The sequence below is a fragment of the Hemicordylus capensis genome, chromosome 2, assembly GCF_027244095.1.
Source record: "Hemicordylus capensis ecotype Gifberg chromosome 2, rHemCap1.1.pri, whole genome shotgun sequence".
NCBI classification, from domain to species: domain Eukaryota; kingdom Metazoa; phylum Chordata; class Lepidosauria; order Squamata; family Cordylidae; genus Hemicordylus; species Hemicordylus capensis.
The window spans coordinates 411,862,320-411,882,190 of record NC_069658.1 but is presented as its reverse complement, the minus strand read 5'-3'; the positions used below and the strand labels follow the sequence as shown (position 1 = coordinate 411,882,190).

At 43.5% G+C, this 19,871-nt stretch overlaps 1 protein-coding gene across 10 annotated transcripts in view; it reads right to left on the bottom strand.

The window, feature by feature from the left end:
* The window catches only part of PRKCA (protein kinase C alpha), a 306,310-nt gene that overhangs the window by 167,819 nt on the left and 118,620 nt on the right, over window positions 1–19,871 (bottom strand). For all 10 annotated transcript variants that reach the window (XM_053298397.1, XM_053298399.1, XM_053298401.1 and 7 more), the window contains exon 3: window positions 5,250–5,332. In XM_053298397.1, the coding sequence (XP_053154372.1) occupies window positions 5,250–5,332 (83 nt within the window). The remainder of the gene's footprint in view (window positions 1–5,249; window positions 5,333–19,871) is intronic.

Genomic DNA, 19,871 nt, shown 5'->3' with positions numbered 1-19,871 from the left:
TTAGATGAACAAAACTAACTGGTGGCTATCCCAGCTCTCTCATTACTGACTTCTGAGTGTAGAAACACTCCATCAGTGTATATATGCAGTAGAACAAAGGGTAAAATGTTTTCTAGACTGGATCCCTAGATTACTAATTAGATGGTAAGCATGGTATAGTGGTTAGAGTGCTGGACTAGGACCAGGGAGACCCAAGTTCAAATCCCCATTCAGCCATGATACTTGCTGGGTGACTCTGGGTCAGTCACTTCCCTCTCAGCCTACCCTACTTCACAGGGTTGTTGTGAGGAGAAACTTAAGTATGTAGTAAACTGCTCTGTGCTCCTTGGAGGAAGAGCAGGATATTAAATAATAATAATAATAATAATAATAATGCATTAATAATTATTGCATTAATAATTATTGCATTAATTATTAATAATTATTAATTATTGCATTAATAATTATTGCATTAATAAGGAAAAATAACAAAAACAGAAAGAATAGAACTGCCCAAAGGAAGCAAAATCAAGAACCTGGGAGAGAAAGAACATTACAAATACTTGGGCATTCTCCAGGCGGAGAAAATCGCACAACACGAAGTTAAAAGAAAAATTGGAAGTGAATACATCAGGAGAGTTAGAAAAATCCTCAAGTCCAAACTCAATGGCGGGAACACCATACAAGCCATAAACACCTGGGCTATACCTGTTATCAGATACACTGGAGAAATAATAGACTGGACCCAGGCAGAGCTAGAGACACTAGATTGTAAGACCAGGAAAATAATGACCATCAATCATTCTCTGCACCCCCGCAGTGATGTCGATAGGCTCTACCTCCCTCGCAGCTCAGGTGGAAGAGGAATGCTGCAAGTCCATCAAACAGTAGAGGACGAGAAAAGAGGCTTTGAAGAATATATAAAGGACAGTGAAGAAGATGCAGTTCAGATGGTCAATAACACGAAACTATTCAACACCAATGAAACAAAGCAGGCCTACAAGAAAGAACAAGTCAAGAACCGAGCAGAAAAATGGAAAAATAAGCCACTGCATGGTCAATATTTGCACAGTATAACTGGAAAATCAGACATCACCAAGACCTGGCAATGGCTTAAGAATGGCAACTTGAAGAAAGAAACAGGGTTTAATACTGGCTGCACAAGAACAGGCATTAAGAACAAATGCAATAAGAGCAAAAGTAGAAAAATCAACCACAAACAGCAAGTGCCACCTTTGTAAAGAAGCAGATGAAACAGTGGATCACCTAATCAGCTGTTGTAAAAAGATCACACAGACTGACTACAAACAAAAGCATGACAAGGTAGCAGCGATGATACACTGGAGCATCTGCAAAAAATGCAAGCTACCTGTAGCCAAAGGTTGGTGGGACCAGAAAACTGATAAAGTGGTAGAAAACGAAGATGTCAAAATATTATGGGACTTCCGACTACAAACAGACAAACATCGGCCACACAATACACCAGATATAACTGTAGTCGAGAAGAAAGAAAAACAAGTCAAAATAATCGACATAGCAATACCAGGTGATAGAAGAATAGAAGAAAAAGAAATAGAAAAAATAACAAAATACAAGATCTACAAATTGAAATTGAAAGGCTGTGGCAGAAAAAGACCCAAATAATCCCAGTGGTAATTGGCACCCTGGGTGCAGTCCCAAAAGACCTTGAAGAGCACCCCAACACCATAGGGGCCACAGAAATCACCACCAGCCAATTACAAAAAGCAACTTTACTGGGAACAGCCTATATTCTACAATGATATCTATAATAATAATAACAATGATATTGATAATAAAATTCAGCCATCCCAGGTCCTTGGGAAGGACTCAATGTCTGGATAAAACAAACCAGTCAATAACACTTGTCTGACTAGATAAACATGAAATAATAGGTCCCTACCACAACCATTTAAATACTGGCTTCCTAGCTTGCACTCTTTCACTTTACATATGCAGCAGAACCAATTTGTAAAAATTTTCTAGACTATATCATTTTAGGCAGCAGAAGAGATATTTCCACTCCCTGAGAATCGAAACTTACTACTACTACTATTTATATACCACTTTTCAACAGAAGTTCCCAAAGTGGTTTACATACGGTAGAAAAATAAAGTAAACAGATAGATAAGATGGTTCTCTGTCCCCAAAGGGCTCACATGCTAAAAATAAATATAAGGTAGATACCAGCATCAGCCACTGGAAATGCTGTGCTGGCGTTAGATAGGGGCCAGTTGCTCTCCCCCTACTAAATGTAAGATAATGAGCCGGGTCCAACAATCAGTGAGACCCGGTTTGGAAAGGTCAGCGGGGAGAGCGGGCTAACTCATGATTTTTAAAACCAGGTTTGCGGAGCACTCACTCCGCAAACCCAGTTAAAGGGGAGGGCTACTTTGGGGGGTTAACCGCCTGGAGGCCACCGGGCTCACCTGGTTCCCACGGTTCTCATGGACAGGAGAAATCGGGCTAGGCTCCCCTAGCCCAATTTCTCCTGATCGTGGGAATAGCCTTAATATATAGAAGAGAATCACTACTTTAAAAGGTGCCTCTTTGCTCAGTTAGCAGGTTCACCTATGAACCATTCTCTCTGACATACACATTTTTTTGTGCACTGAAAGTCGGTTTTAGATGGGGGAGTATTAAAAAATGCAGCCTTCACCTGCAGCCTGAATTAGAAATGTCCAGGAAAAGGTTTTACAGTTCAGATATGCTGAATATATGAAAACTGTCCCTGAGAAACTGCCAGTCTATGCTGAAGCATACATTTAGAATGAAAGTTGTGAGTGAGTGCCTTAAGACTATGACATTCCTATTGCCAAAAGAGTAAGGACCGTGCCACGACAGCCTCAGCCACAAATGAAGTTAATCAACCTTCTTCTATTTTCATTGTAACACAAAACAGTGAATCAATGGAAACCACAGTGTCCGTTTGCTTTCATAAACAGCTCAATCCAAAACTAGTAGATAGAGTCACTAAAACACATTATCAGATAGTTTTTCACATTATTGGAAATCTGCTGCTTAAACATTTCAAGTTATACAACAGTACAAGCAACTGAGTGCTTAATGTGATTAACAGGTTACTATTAGGGACGCGCACGAATTAGTTTTTTTCAATTCGATTTGTGCCTGAATCTAATCACCCCTGATTTGTTTTGTGTCTGAATCTGTCCTACTGATTCAAACTGTCAAACTGAATCTGTCCACCCCAGATTCAGTTTGGATTTGATTTGATTCTATTTAGATCTGGATCAATTCAGACCACTTATAATGGTCCTGGGGCACCAAATTGGGGTGGTAACCATGGGTGCCACCTACCACCAAAATTTCAAGGCAGTGGGGCACTTGGTTGATTTTTAATGATTTTTTAAATTTTTTTATTGATTTTGTATATTTCCACCATATAAAATAATGGGTATTTGAAGTTGCCCTATCCTAACAAAGGATGTCCACGGAACCGGGTGGGAGAGGCTCGAAGGTGGGGGGTGCTGCTTTAAGGGCGGGGTAGGGTGCTCTTACCCCTCCCGCTGCTCTTCCCCACCAGAGCTCTGTTTTTAGAAAGTCCATCGGGGTGGCAGCATACCTCCCTGATATCCTGTTTGCCCCCTTTACCAGAACTAACCAGAAGTATCTGACATGCCTGCACATGCCGCGCAGCCGCACAAATGCGTCAGATACTTCTGGTTAATTCTGGTAAAGGGGGCAAACAGGGCATCAGGGAGGTACACTGCCACTCCAATTTACTTTCTAAAAGCAGAGTGCCAGTGGGGGAAGAGCAGTGGGGGAAGTGCACCCTCCCCTGCCCTTAAAGCAGCACACACCTCACCTTCGAACCGGCGGAACCACCCACCATTCAAACCAGTTCAGAGACCCATAAAAACCGGTTCCATGCACATCCCTAATCCTAACCCTAATATGGATCTCCAGCTTTATTTTATTTTTTATTTTTTTAAGCTAAGCTCTAGCCCTTGTAGAAGAGGAGTTATGGAACAAAATGTGCAGTCACTATTTTTCAAGTGTTTGCATTCTTTGGTGTCTGATAACCTTTCCTCATAATGAATCCCTATGAGGATTCATTATACACCTTCATTTCTTCTGTCCATTTTTACTGTCATTGGACTGCCATGTTTCAACTACAGCACACATAAACACACTAGGGTACTCAGTTTATTTTTTTTAAAGAATTTGTGTTTAGATTCTTTGGTGTCTTCATTACAGACCTTCATTTCTTCTGCTCATTTTGACCCCACTACTTTGTAGGTGGGAGTGGGGAATTAGTGCCACCCCACAACTACCCCCAACCCACAAGCCACTGGGTAATCAGTTTATATTTTAGGAATTTTTGAGGGCTTCAGTATGAGGAAAGGCTATTAGACACCAAAGAGTCTAAACACTTGAAAAAAATTCCTAGAACATAAACTGAGTAGTATCCCCACTGCCTTGCGGGTGGGAGGGGGTATAGTTAGCACATGGCAGTTGGCAGTTGGCACTGTCCAAAGACAGTCAAAATGGATAGAAGAAATGAAGCTGTGTAATGAATCCTCATAGGGATTCATTGAGGAAAGGCTATTATACACCAAAGAATCCAAACACTTGAAAAATAGTGACCACACATTTGGCTCCATAACTCCACTTCTACAAGGACTAGAGCTTAGGTTTTTTTGTTTTGTTTTGTGTTTTTTTACAGGAAAAGAAAGTTGGGAATCTGGGGAAAATGATAGGAGGAATCCAAATCTCAAAGTGATTCGAATTGAATCTGGCATGATTCAATTTGGACCCAAATCTAGCCGTTGGACCATAGGGGAAATTTGTTCTGTCTCCAAATTGCCCAAATCAGCTTGATTTGGGTACAAATCGATACCTGAATCAATTCGCACATCCCTAGTTACTATTGTTTGCTTGCTTCTAAGAGTAATAAAAATGATTTTTAAAGCATTTTTGACTTTATAAGCATATATGGTTAATATAAATGGCTTCAGGAGAATATATTTCTCTTTTCTGTCCTTTTTTTCTGCCTCCTCCCCCCATTTTTGTTTTGTGCCCTTCTATTGCTTCTTATAGCTTTTTTGTTTAGGTATGGCAACTGTCCATGGTCATGCAGATAATATCTTGTGATTGTTACTTTTATGAGGAAGAAGCTTAAAGTACCGAAGAACATATTAAGTGGTCCTTATGCTGCCAGCATCCATCATCATTTTTTTAACAAAGCAATACACCCAAAGAGATCCAAAAGCAAAGTCCCATGTACTTACATCAGTGTCCGGCCCCTTGTCGGCCCCAGGACAAGAAAAGGTAACAAATTCATGGCACCTCTTGTGAACCACAAAGCAGCAAACTAGAAAAGAGAGAAGAACAATATTCAGCTGACTTGCAGATCAAGACAAGGCTAGGGTCAACTCACTTGCATGTGATATCCCCTATAAAGGGGTTTCAAATAATGATTTCAGCCGCATGAATTGTTTGATGGGATATTCAAATTATGGACCAACATTATTTAACATCTCTTCAAGAGATACCCTTTCTGCTCAGGTGACTGTTCATCATAATATTGATAACATTCAGTCTTCTTGTACTATACCATATGGATAGTAGCTGATATCCGGACTAGCTACAGATGTTAAAAACTGTTTAGCATGTGCAGAGAGAGAAGGGCAATTTTTGATGGTCTCCCCTCCCCCCCCCCGCAACTTGCTGTTCCTCCTAAGGATTGTCCTAAGGATTGTGGACAGCTTTAGCCATGTTTCAGCATCTTAGTTTGTAGAAAGCTGCATTGCATGTGCAAAATAGTTTTTGGCACATACAACCTTAGTCACATGTCATCCATTATATCTAAGGTCCCTTCTTCAGAGCTCTTTGCAAATAGCAACACCTTAATATGACAAAATCACACTTACAAAGTATAGAGATCAAGCAGAATTAGTTCCGCAAAACCTCCAGGAACCCTTAAGGCAGGATTTCTTAATCTTGGGTCCCCCAATGTTGTTGGACTACGACTCCCATCACCCCCAGCCATGGCCTTTGTGGCTGGGGATGATGGGAGTTGTAGTCCAACAACACTGGGGGACCCAAGGTTAAGAAACACTGCCTTAGGAAAAACTGAATAATACTTTGCTCTGACCTCACTGTTAAAAAAAAACCCTTACTGCTGTATTGACAGAAAGGCAAACACAGCTTGAACCATGTTTCAGCATCTTAGTATGTAGAAAACCATCATTAAAATGATTTCAAGTCAGCTTTAGACTATAGAGCCCTTTAGGGCAACAGTTGTGTCTATAAACAGTAATTCCCAAACTGTGTGCCATGAGATAATGGCTCATGTATTGTGAGATTAGGCTCCTGTGAGCCCAAAGTATCTTCCCATAAATAAGTTTTGCCTGCTGAGTATCTGAATGATGAACTATTCTGATCCTGCCCTCTGCTCAGAGTGATAATTCCACTTCATTGGGAATGACTGAATGAAGCAACCACACCACATGCAGTAAAAATTACCAATTTCAGAGGAAGTTGCATTTTGCACTTCTACATGAATCACTGCTTGAGGCTTATATCCTTCCAATCAGGAATCATGTCCTGGTCAGCTACTCATACCCTGGGTTTCTTTGAAGGCAGGTAATTCATACTCTTTACATTCTAAAAAATAACTTTGGGAGGTATTAAGAGTGAAGATTAATTCAGAGAAAAGAGTACTATCAGAAGTTTGGGAAACATAATACAATGCTAGGTGCATGACTGAGCCAGTTAACGACAATTGCAGTATAGATTCCATATAAAGTCAGTGCCTCATTAGAAATGCCAAGAACATATTTCTATTTAAGAAACTGATCTAATGTCATGGGTCATTTTAATGTTCAAGGTCACTTTACAACTAAGAACTATGATGACTTATTGTACCATGGAAGAATGTTCTACAAGTACATGCTGCACAGTGTAGTTGTCTGCCAAGACAGAAACAGCTTCTGGATCATTGGTTATGTATTCCTCTTTCACTGCCCTTCATGTGTTTCTTTTTCTTAAATCCTACTGTTTCTTTAGTATTTGCTGGTAGTAGCTACGTATCTAGAAATGAGGTAAGCCTCTAAAGTGTACGGTATGGTTTTACAGCAAAATGGAAACATGCCATCTTGCATCTATGTACAATCTTCTATGTAATAGAGCCATAGTGAAGCAAGTTCAGGTGGTATATTATTACAGGATAACACTTTGTGCAAACAAACTCAGAATTAACATGCAGCCCTGTGATTAATTTCTGTGAGTCAGCATTGTCTATTGTATGACTAATCCAGTTACAGTGTATATCGACGGACTTATCGCCTATGTTCAATCATGTATCAAGAAAGACTCAATGTAATGTATTAATTTGTTTATCTAATAATGTTTCACTCTCTCTCTTACTAAAGCTCCTCCAGGAGGTTATTCACACATGGCTTTATGCCTTGGGGTATCTGAGGAGCGAATCTACTTCGCAGTTGCTTCGAAGCAGATTAATTTAGGGGATTCGATGGACAACTCACATAGCCATGGGCTCCCCCCTGCACTCCCTGCGATCTTTCTCCTTTGTGTGTTCTCACTGATTGCTCTGGGTTTTTACTCCATGCCTTCACCTGCCGGAACTGACCAAATCTTTGCCTTTGTGAGAGACGGCCTTCAGCATCCTACTCCCCACCACTGACCATTTAAGAAGCATGGAAGTTCAAGGGGCTCATATTGGGAAGAGCAGCTTGGCTTGAAGTCCCCCACCCTGCAATCAGAGGCCGGAGGCACTTCTGGGGTCTCTCTGGCCAGGCAGGCAAGACAAGGGTGTTGGGGGGGGGGTGATGGCACAGACGGGGAGGGGGTTGCCTGGCAGGCAAGGCATGCCTGGGACCCCCCAGCAGTGAGGGAGGATGGCTCCAGAAGCTTCTCTGTTTGGCACCCCCCTGCTGCTGCTGCTGCATCCCTGAGCTTCTTGCTCGGCGAGGAGTCGATCCCCACAACAGACCAGAGATGCAGGCAGGAAACTTGCTGACCCTCCAAGGCAGGGGGAGGTTGTGAAGAGCAGCAGCAGATACTCCAATCCCATAAGAGACAGATGAGGTGGTTAGAGAGCTATTACAGAAGACCAGAATTTCACCAGTCTGCAACAAACCCCCAAGTACCTGCAACTACAAATCACTCAAAGCAGACCATACCAACAAATTACTGTCAATGGCTAATCCAAACATCTAAGGAGGAATCCTGTGGCATTCCAGAAAGCTCAGATACCGCCCCCCCCCAAAAAAAGCTGATGCAAATAGAGGATTTTTTTACCCTGAGCATAATTTAGGCCAAGCTAGAATGCTCAGTAATTTTTAACAGTAATTCAGGGGAAAGCAGAGTCAGTTGTGGTCTGGTCCCTGACAGCTTGCAGGGACTTTGGAGTTAATCCAGCTGATATGTGGACTCGCAGTCTTCATTCTGGAGGAGATGCAAGCTAAACGCCATGAGTGTAAAAGCCCTAGGCACTTTCCAGATTACCTGCTCAATAGTGGCAAAATGCTTTGTTTCGGGCAAATCACATTCAAAACATAAATAACAAAGCGCCCAGTAGGGGGAGCAGTCTCACAAAAACTAACAACCAGAAAACACAGCAATCTTTTTATGCCAGACATACAACGTTATAGCAGTAAATCTCAGTGACTAAATCCGAAACAAGGCATCAGAAATATGAATGGCACCCTGCTGTCAGCATAGGGACTACGGTGTCACAACACAAGAAGTGTGAAAGTACACTTCGGAGACACATTGTGACCTTGTTGCAGGTTAATCTGGAAAGCGTCCCAGAGAAGCTATCCAGCTGCAAGTACTCGGTAGCTGACACTTGTATTGTGTATTTCCTCCCAAACAGCATGCAATCTCAGCATTGCGGCTATTCTCACACACCTCCTAACTAGGGAAGCCCAGCCTGGATTAGGCGCATGAGAACTGCCAGGATCAGGCTGAATCCTGGCATGGCAGCCCTGCCTAGCCCCGCTTTTAAACCTGGTCCTTAACCCAGGGGTTCCGGGATCATGTATTCACTGGGGCTGAGTTCAGCCCCAGTGGACACAAAGAAGGGTGCCTAGAAGGCCCACTAGGGAATACTGGGGGAATCCCCCAATGTATCACACATGTTGTATGGTACATTGTGGGCTATCTGGAGGCCGGGACATGTTGTCCCAGTGTGAAACAGGATGCTGGACTAGGTAGGCCTTCGGCCTGATCTAGCAGGACTGTTCTTATGTCCCACCACCCCTCCACTTTCATAGGAACATAGGAAGCTGCCATATACTGAGTCAGACCATTGGTCTATCTAGCTCAGTATTGTCTACACAGACTGGCAGCAGCTTCTCCAAGACTATAGGCAGGAATCTCTCTCAGCCCTATCCTGGAGAAGCCAGGGAGGGAACTTGAAACCTTCTGCTCTTCCCAGAGCGGCTCCATCCCCTGAGGGGAATATTTTACAGTGCTCACACTTCAAGTCTCCCATTCAAATGCAACCAGAGTGGACTCTACTTAGCTAGGGGAACAAGTCATGCTTGCTACCACAAGACCAGCTCTCCTCTTTCATCTATTGGTAGCATAAAAGGAAGATGGAAGAAAGCTCTTTAACAATATAACAATAACGCAGCCCAACTTATTCTCCTAGGAATTATTGAGGTGATTCTCACTATCGCCAGGGTGTGTGGGAAGGCGGGGAAGGAAGGGTAAACCTTACCTTCCCCACAGACAAGCAAAGTGAAGGTGGTGGGAACAGGCTCTGCGCTCCCAGCTCCATGAACCACAGAGCACAGCAGAGGGATAGAGTGAATCCAGAGTGGTGGAGAGGGGCACAATGAGGCATTCAGTGCAGTAACACAACTGATCCCAGAGAAGCAGGCAGGAGCCCCAGGTAGAGCTCTCTTTCTTTTCCAACAAACTTGTTGTTCCAGCCTCCAGGCATCCCACAATGCACCACGCAGCACATGCACTGCATTGTGCATCGCACATGCATTGCATTGCCCCCATCAGACAGGTGCTCTATGCACCCATCTCTGTCTATCCTCAGGCTGAAAGCCCGAGGAGACACAAGATACCCAGCAGATGGGCTAAGGATGCGGGTGCACCATTTACATAAGCTAACAGCTGGGTTATTTAGGAGATTTAGGTGGGTACACACACACACACACCCCTCCTTGAGCACTTTTGTTGTGAAGCAGTATATACATATTTAGTTGTAGTCGTATGAAAGAAAGAAAGGTTTTCTGTAGCTTTGAATGTGCTCTGTTGGAGACTGAGTCTGAGCTTTTATGATGCCTTTGTCAAGTTGTCCTAATATTATTTGCTTTATTCTTTCATTCATTCTTCAGATTTGTAGAACTGCTTTGACAGTTCTATCATAAGGCATTTTGGGTTGCAGACTGCAAAAAGGGGGGGGGGTGGACATTAAAAACTAGAGAGAGAGAGAGAGAGAGAGCGCAACTTGAATTGCCCACCTCATTGGTAGTATGGTGGGATTTCTGCCTGTTGGCTACAGTGCCACAGATGCAGATTCTCCACATACCTATCCCAAATCACAGCATTTGCCACAGGGGAAAAACTTCCAGCTCTTAGGCACAACACAGGCTGTAATACATCAATTCTCTCCCATGATCCCACCACTTCCACAGCATTTATCATCCCACCACTTCCACAGCATTTATCATCGGTCACCTCCCTCTCCACACTGCAGCTTGGCATTTCCCCTTCCCTTCTTTCTCTTTCCTCTCCTATTTTAGGGTAGTGTCTTCCTCCCTTTGTGAGGCACCCAGCAGGGACTCTTCCACCTGCAGCAGCAGTTGAACTAGCTCTGCCTAGTAAAGGAAGGAAATGGTGGCTGCCAGCAGCACCACTGGGAAGAAGGGAAGCAATTCCAACAGAAAAGCTTACCTTGGGACTGGAATCTGGCAAATCTAGTCCATCAGAAAATATTATCCATCAGAAAAGCTTGCCCTAATACTGAAGTCTGAAAAACTACATACTTGCCCATCAGAATACAATATCATCAGAATATCATTCTTGTCCATCAGAACACAATTCACTGGGGGCCCATGCCCAATTGTCTTTCTTTTGAAGCTGTTACATTTTCTCTCATTTCAAGTCATGACTGGTGACCTAACTGTTCTATCTTCCTTATTATTGTAATTTTTTTATCTATGAGACTTAACTTGCAATAAACTGCTTTGGTTTGCTATGGGAGAGAGGAAAAAAACTGGACAACATATATCTATGGATTCTGAGCTGGGAAGAATTTAGAAAGCCTATTATCATGATCCTTGCCAGACGGCAAGGATTATCATGATCCTTGCCAGGCTCAGCGGGGGTGGGGAGGCAGGGCTTCACCTATTTTCCCCACAGACCATCTTCTAGTACATCTTTGGTGAGCCGTCACACACGTCATAATATGCACTGCTCCATGCAGTGTGGATCTCTGGAGGCCAGGACTCATTTTTCCAGCCTCCAGATATCCCACAAACCACCATGCGATGGCGCCCAATTCTGTGTATGCTCAGGCTGTATGCAGCCTGAGCATACACATGACTCCGACACTTTGTTAGAGAGTGGCTCGCACCCTCTAACCCAGGTAAAAGCCCGGGCATTTGAATTCTTTAAATACATCCGAAGCAGGAAACCTGCCAGAGAGGCAGTTGGACTGTTAGACAATGAGGCATTGAGAGGAATTATTAAGGAGGATATGGAGGTTTCAGAGAAGCTAAGTGAGTTCTTTGCATCTGTCTTCATGGCAGAGGATACTGAGCATATCTGTCCCTGAATCAGACTTTTCAGGGATAGAGGCTAAAGAACTGAGTCAAATAGAAGTGACAAGAGATGATGTTCTAAACTGTCTGGAAAAATTAAAAACTAGCAAATCACCAGGGCCAGACAGCATCCATCCAAGAGTCCTTAAAGCTCTCAAATGTGGAATTGCCGACCTCCTTGCAGAAATATATAACTTATCCCTACAATCAAGCTCTGTATAGGAGGACTGGAAAATAGCACATGCAATACCGAATTTCAAAAAGGGATCCAGGGGCGATCTGGGAAAGTCAGGCTTGCCAAGGAGGCAGTGCTAGGATCGGGATTGATCTTGGCAATGCACATGAGCAGCCCTACATAGGTAGGGCTTCCCTAACCTGGGTAGAGTTGCTCATGTGCATAGCCTTAGAGTTTACTAGACAGTTCATCTAGCTTTAATAATAAACCAGAAATTAAATGATTTTAAAACTACAGCTTTGCTCCACCTCAACCAACAAAAACAACAATCAGAGCTCAAACTATATTTATTTTTCCCCTATCAATTGATCATCCTTTTTTTGAAAAATATCTAGAAGGGGATATTGCAATCAATAAATGCATTCAATTATTTAAATTCAGAAAAAACTTTAAAAAAATATTGCAATCAATAAAAATAAATGAATTCAGCATAACATTATCAAAAGTAATTTTTGATTGTTTTTGATTGAATGAGAGAATCAAAAGCCTGTTGAGACATATCTTTTCATAGCCTGCCAAAATGTGAACGAAGATGGAGCCAGGCAAATCCTTTGGGAGGGCAGTCCAATAATCTTGACACCATGACAGAAAAACCTATGTCTCTTATGCCCGCCTGCCTACCATCTCCAACAGCAAGAAAACACACAGAAAGATTGGAGCATTTAGACATATTCATATGGGAGGGGCACTGCTTAAGTGATTATAAGGCAAAAGGTAGTGGAAGGAAACACTATATAAAAAGGTAGAATGCTACCAATGAAAGGAAAACAATGCTTCCTAAAGAAGTTAGAGGGAAAGTGGGAAATGCCTTGGTCCACGGGTGGAGACATCATTGCATGAACGGGTTCAATGAACCCAGGCCGCCACGCTTCGGGGCTATGCCTCATGCCCAGCCATGCCCCTGTGTCTGACGTCAGACGCAGGGGTGTTATTTCACTTGCAAATGGGGCCATGCAGCCCCATTTATGAGCAAAATCCAGTCAACGCCGCGTTCGCAGTGTGACCGGAATGGCTCTCCCTGCCTTTTAAAGGCAGAAAGTTGCAGAAAGTGAACATGGTGCTGGCCGGATGTTGCTCCTAAACAGGGCTGCATGGCCCTATTTGTGAGCCAAACCAGCACCTCATTCACAGCATGGCCAGGAGCAACTTTCTGCCTTTAAAAGGCTAGGAGAGCCGCTCCGGCTGTGCTTCGAACACGGCACTGGCTGGATTTTGTTCATAAATGGGGCCACGCCTTGCCTCTTAACTACGCACCCTTAACTATGCACCCTGCATATGAAGCATGGGGTGGGGCTAGGGAGGGCAGGGGGCTGAACCCAGGCCGCCGCTGGTCTCCCTCCGCCCCTGCCTTGGTCCAATAAATACATACAATAAGTAAAAATCAATTATGTTTCCTAACAGAAATGTCTCTCCTCCTCTCTATGACCCAATAGTAAGAACCTACTGGGCTAGAAACTTCAAAATCAATCATTTAACTGCTGTTTTCCATAAATGCCATTTTTCAAGAACACAGCTCAAAATGCTACTTGGTTTATGGAGTGGGAAGGCTAATGAAAACTGTGATTCCCCTGTGACCCCATTATGCTCACTTGAGTGCATGGTTGGTATAAGATAAATAAAGGCAGACCAATTAACAAGGGTCTGTGTGAAATCTGGCAGTACAGAAACAATAACCTTGTGTCCAGCGAGGCTGGCTGTCCTTACCTCCAAGGACGGAGTGGTGAGAGGGCCCAAGGCTACATGTATGGGTGGCAGCCGGGGAGAGACGGAGGAAAGACTGCCAACGGGAGGGACTCAGCTCCAGTGGAGGAGGAGCAGAGCCCTGATAAGACTGAAGGGGAGACGTGCGAGGGTAACATCAGCAGCATGCCTCCCAAAGGGAGTGGGGTCTGAGCAGGAGGAGGGAGAAGGGGGAGAGGCACTGGCAACAGCTGTAAGGGGTAGTCAATAACAGGGAATAAAGAGGGGTGGTGGCCACGTAATTGGGGGCAGGAGATGCATAGCCTGTGAGGAGGCACATAAGGATCCAGCCGGGGATGAGAGACTGGCTGATGGTGAGTGTCAGGGGCCCCCGGAGAGGGGCAGACACAAGGAACAAGCAGCCTGGGACGGAGGAGGCACAGGGTGATGCTCAACCCCCTCCCTGTCCCTGCTCTGAGGACAGACCCGATAAGCCTAGCCAGGCTGGGTAAAGGAGACAGGGACGTGTAGCTGGACACCTTATGTGATTATACCAACTTATTCTCACATGCCTGTGAGGTAGGTCATTCTGAGAGAGGTTTATGGCTGAGTAAGGATTTGAATCCAGTGTTCTTCTCCAGGTGGTATACCTATCGCATCATCTAGATTTGCAACCTACATTTAGTTATCCATAGGCAACCAGTATCTGAAATATAGTATTATTAGCATCCCCTAACAGAGCAAAAAGAGACCTTTTAAAGATGTGATGCTTACATTAAGCAGGAGGGAGCAACTATCCCTATTCAGCCTCAGCACAACATCCCTCTAGTGCAGGGCTACACTGCTCAAACGCCCTGGTAGGCTGGAACCATCCACAACTTGGCGTGTAGGGGCAGAGTCAATTTTTAGCACATTACTGCATTAAACTTAAAAATATTATTTGTTTGTTTATTTATTTATTTATTTTTAAAGAATTTATACCGCCCTTCCAAAAGGCTCAGGGCAGTTTATTAGTTACTTGTGGATCTATTCCCCCTGACAATGGACCCATAGTTTCAACCAAGGATAGTGGCCAGAGAACAGGTCTTGTCCCTGCTCAATCAGTGGGGCCCCTAGAGTGCATGCCAGCCCCAAACAAAGCCAAGTTCTCTCCTATCCCTAAATGGTTGTTGCTTTCAGGCTGCAATGCTAGGCATGCTTGGGAGTAAGCCTCACTGGGCACACCATGGAGCACATTTCTGAGAAAGCATGCACAGGATGGCACTATAAGGCAGTTTTCAGCTCCTTGTTGCTACAGGATACCTGGGGAACAGTAAAATAGTCACTGCAGGCCGAATCCGGACCTCGGGCCTTATGCTGTGCAGGCCTGCTCTAGTGGCTGACTAGTGTCTAGTGTGTGTGCACGTGTGTAAGTAAAATACTGTGACACCTTTTGAGACAGGGAACCATCTTATTTATTCTGTGTAAACCATTTTTAATTTTTTTGTTGAAAAGCAGTAAATATTTGTAGCAGTGGCAATGTGTGTGTAACTTGAAGAAAAGTTGCAGAAATCCTGGAGTTGCTTTGGACTTTTGCCATACAACAATATTTCCCCCAAGATAAATATATGTAGGTGCAATTTGTATTATGACACTTTCATGAATCTCTAATAGATGCACATAACCCTTGGGAAGACATACGTCTCTTTCAAAGCAATCCGGAGAGAAGTGAAACTTCCAATGAAAACAGGAGTGAAACAAGCACAAAAGAAGTTGGAAAGGAGTATAAGTAATACTATTCCCGCAGCAATGAAGTAGCCTGATGACCACACAATCCCACCTTTCTTGTCAAAAGTCTGCAACCAAAACCAGAAACAAAACACAGTCGTAAAAAAAATGATAAAAAGCTATATAATGTCAAATATAGATTCCATATAGTACCCAACTTGTTAAAAAAGGGGGGGGGGCCAGAAACTTACAATAAACTTGTGAAGCGCATTTGTACTTCAGGTTTAAACAAGTTCTAACGATCAAGTATCACAACTATGGGGCCATTCACACAATTAGCAAAAATCGGGCTAGGAGAGCCTAGCCCGATTTTTGCTATACGTGAGAACCACCGGGCTCGACTACGAGCCTGGTGGTTCCAGAGCAGGTAACCCACTCTGGAACCCTTGGTAAAAAAACCAGGTTTGCGGAGCGAGCGGTCCGCAAACCTGGTTTTTAGAATCGTGAGTAGCCGCGGCACAGCTTCACACCACGCCTACTCACGAGTAGACCCCCCCCCCAGAGGGGAGGCGAAAAGCCACCTCCCAGCTCCGGCAGTCTCCCCAGTACGCCCTGCGCGCTCGCACAGGGCATACTGGGGCCTCCAGGGGTCACGCGGCCCCCAAGCTCCCCAGCCCCCGCCGGCTCTGTCACGGAGCCGGCAATTGTGTGGGCGGCCAATCCGACCACCCAGGGCTCCCTCCCCGCTCATCCTGCAGAACCGGGTCTCATGGATCCGCTCACCCTGAGAACTGGGTCTCACGAATTATCTTATGAATGCAGCAACCCTTTACACCTATGTAAATATGCCAGGTTACATTTTATAGCAGGTAACTAGAGAATGTTTCCGGGATTTCTTAGAAAAGAGTAATGAAAACACATTATACATATTGTATTTATTCAATACTAAAGAATGCCATTCAACTCTTTCCTGACTGCAAATTTCATCTCAAATATTTTCAAACATGGGTATGTGTATTTCAAGTCATATTCAATGTGTATTTCAATTCAAGGCAACACTTGATAACCCACAGACAAGCTATTAGGCCAACAGATTTCATCTTCCATGGAACAGTGAAACTTAAATGGTTTTAGTCTGACAGGGAAGCAAAAGTTCAGCTAGAGTGAAATGGACAGGCTTGGCTAGCATATGACCTGCTCAAAATGCTGTATCATCCTTCTGTAACTCAATGCAGCCCATCTTTAATACAAGCTTCAGTCTCTTTCAGTCTCTTCTTTGAGTCAGCATGGTGTAGTGGTTAGAGTGCTGGACTAGGACCAGGGTGACCCGAGTTCAAATCCCTATTCAGCCATGAGACTTGCTGGGTGACTCTGGGCCAGTCACTTCTCTCTCAGCCTAACCTACTTCACAGGGTTGTTGTGAGGAGAAACTTAAGTATGTAGTACACCGCTCTGGGCTCTTTGGAGGAAGAGTGGGATATAATTGTAAGTAAATAAATAAATAAATAAATCTGGACACAATTCTGCTCTCTGCCAGAAACAACATGATTGGGATATGATCACACATACCTCTCCTTATGCTGGCACAACATTGCTAGTCACTGCATGATATTCACACAGCTAACTAGAAGCTGTTCTGTAGCACTGCAAGACATTTATACCATGTGACTTATACAACACAAGACCTAAACCAAGAGAAGAGAAGGGATAGTGGAGAAGAGACAGAAAGATACCTCAGCATCCCATTCCCATCTCCAAACCCAGGATGAAAGCATCAGATAATCACACACAGGTGCAAATAAACCAGTTGGGATATGAGCTGGTTGTGATTCTAACAGCCCAACATGGCACCCACAGGGACAGTCTCTATAAACTGCTGAGGGAATATTGGAACACACAGCTTGCAATTCAGGATGCTAAACACATGGCCCCATGGAACGGTGAGTACACTATATGGAAATGGGTGGTAGGTGGGCAGAAATACGCACTAAAGCACAGTAAAGAGCACTTACATAGACTTCCAATGCCCAACAGAGTCCTGAAGGCAAGGAATAGCAACTGAATCTATGCCTTGGGGTATCTGAAGAGCGAATCTGCTTCCCAACAGCTTCTATTGGAGGGGTTAGATGGACCATTTGCATAGCCATCAGCACCTCCTTCACATAGCCGTCAGCACATCCATCAACACCTTTGGCGAAAGGAGAAAGCAGAAGCTCCGGAGTTCTTTTCAAAAGCTGCTGGAAATAGAGGATTTTTTTACCCCGGACATAACTCGGGCTAAGCCAGAATTCACAGCCTCCCTTTGAAGAAAAACAAAGCCCTTTCTATCCTGGTCCCTGATGCTTATCATTTGTACAACAAAATTTGTTGTTCAGAACAAGTACAGTCTAAGATCAGATCTCCCAATTGCAACTGTTCAAAACACAAGCTGTTTGGTATCAAAGCATTTTATTTAATCAACAGATTCAGTAAACACAAAAGCATTTACAGTACCAATTTCCAGGCCTCGTGTTGTTTTTATTCACATTAAACTAGCAACCCGCCAAGCTTTGCCTCCAGTTCAGTTCGTATTCATATTAATGGAGACTTCATTGTGTGTGTGTTTGGTGAATAATGGCCTAGTTTTATGAGGCCATTTAAATGATGAAGATACCAAACTTACTTTCTGCTAATTTCACAGAATCATTTAATTAGTTAATGAAACATGGGATGATGATGCCAACATGTTTCCTAGTAATTTGGGCTGCAATCCTACTTGTGCCTTGCAGCAAATCCTGGTGAAGGCAATGGACACAGTGGAGGTGAAGTGAAGCAGGAGACAGCAAAGAGTCAAGAAGGGAGAAAGGGAAGGAGTGAAGGACATTCTCCCTCCCCACTGCATTTTCTAGGAGATCCTAAATTATCAGTACCATATTTTGGAACACTGGATTTAAAATGTGGCATTTCACTCATTCAGAGTCAAGCATTTCAACAAATGAAATAGATTTTACTTGTTTGTTCAAACTACTTTGCACCTGAATGACTCACTTTGGGGCCTGAGAGAGAGAAAAAGGAATGCATTAAGTAGGATTTGACTTCACAATCCCAGAGACTTATATTAATACCTTATTAATCTTTTCTTAACTTATAGTGACTGCACAGCTTTAAAAGAACTCACTCAACAATTCTCAAGTTATACACACTAAGTATAATTTTTCAGAACAGCAGTTTCAACCAGTCCTAATTCCTGCATGATATAGTTCAGTAAAACAGATCAAAGCCCTGAACCATAGTTGATGAACAAAACCATTTTAACAAGTAAAACTACATAAGTTGGATTTTGCAGTTCCTGTACCTGCAAAATGAACATGCTAATGAACAACAGTGTTCTTATTTGCAAAGGGCTCTTTTCCATCCACCACACTAACATGATTCACAAAGGATGCACTCAACACTGAAAAGTACCCCAAAGCAGCAGAAACACTCTGAATACTTTCAATGTGTATGCTACTCTGCTATGGTATAATAATAGAAGGGGGGGAACACTGCAATGGCATACAGTGTCCACCGAGAGTGCCTGCAAGCCCCACCCTGGCACTGATGTGCTCAGAAGACCCATACCTGTGCTGTCCATGCTTACAGCATTTGTCTGAGAGTCTGTGTGGTGGTGGGAAACTGTGGGTATAAGCATTTGTGTGCAGAGACAAATGCTGTAACTGTGTACCAGATTATTTCCATGATCAAAAGGCTGAGGTGCCCCAGCCTTTTGATCACGGAAATAATCTATTCGCGCAGATTAGCATTTAAGGCTGGGTCACCTCAGCCTTTTGATCACGGAAATAATCTGGCCCATGGTTACAGCATTTGTCTCTTCACACAAATGCTTGCACCCACAGTTTCCACCACCACTCAGACTGAAAATACAGTTGGCCATATAAGTGAAGTGACCAACTACCTCATTTATGGTTCACACATTAGCAGCCGATATATCTGCCACTGCTACCAATGCAGAATGAAAAAGGCAGTCCATTGTGGCTTCCTGTTTAGGCTTCCTTTGGTCATAGCTGGATTATTGTTCAAGTCAATTTAATGCTGTAATTTCAAAATATTTTCCACATGCAAACAACCATTTTAGCGAGAATTACCAAGAAAAGGAAAGCATGAGAAAAGGGAGTAGAATGCAGTATCCCCCCCCACCGCCCGCCAAGCCACAACAAATGCAATACAATCACTGCTTGTTTTGTCAGACTGGCTATTATTGGTGGAAATCTCACATTATCAGAAATGCTGGAGCTATACTCTGCAAAGTTTTACATTTTATTACATTCAAATTAGCACTGAATGTAAATCTATTTGCTTCCAAAATGTTTTTATTATACTGGCAGTGTAGTGTCGAAATAATAATAATAATAATAAGAAGAAGAAGAAGCGACCTGGGTGCAGTTCCAAAAGACCTTGAAGAGCACCTCAACACCATAGGGGCCACAGAAATCACCATCAGC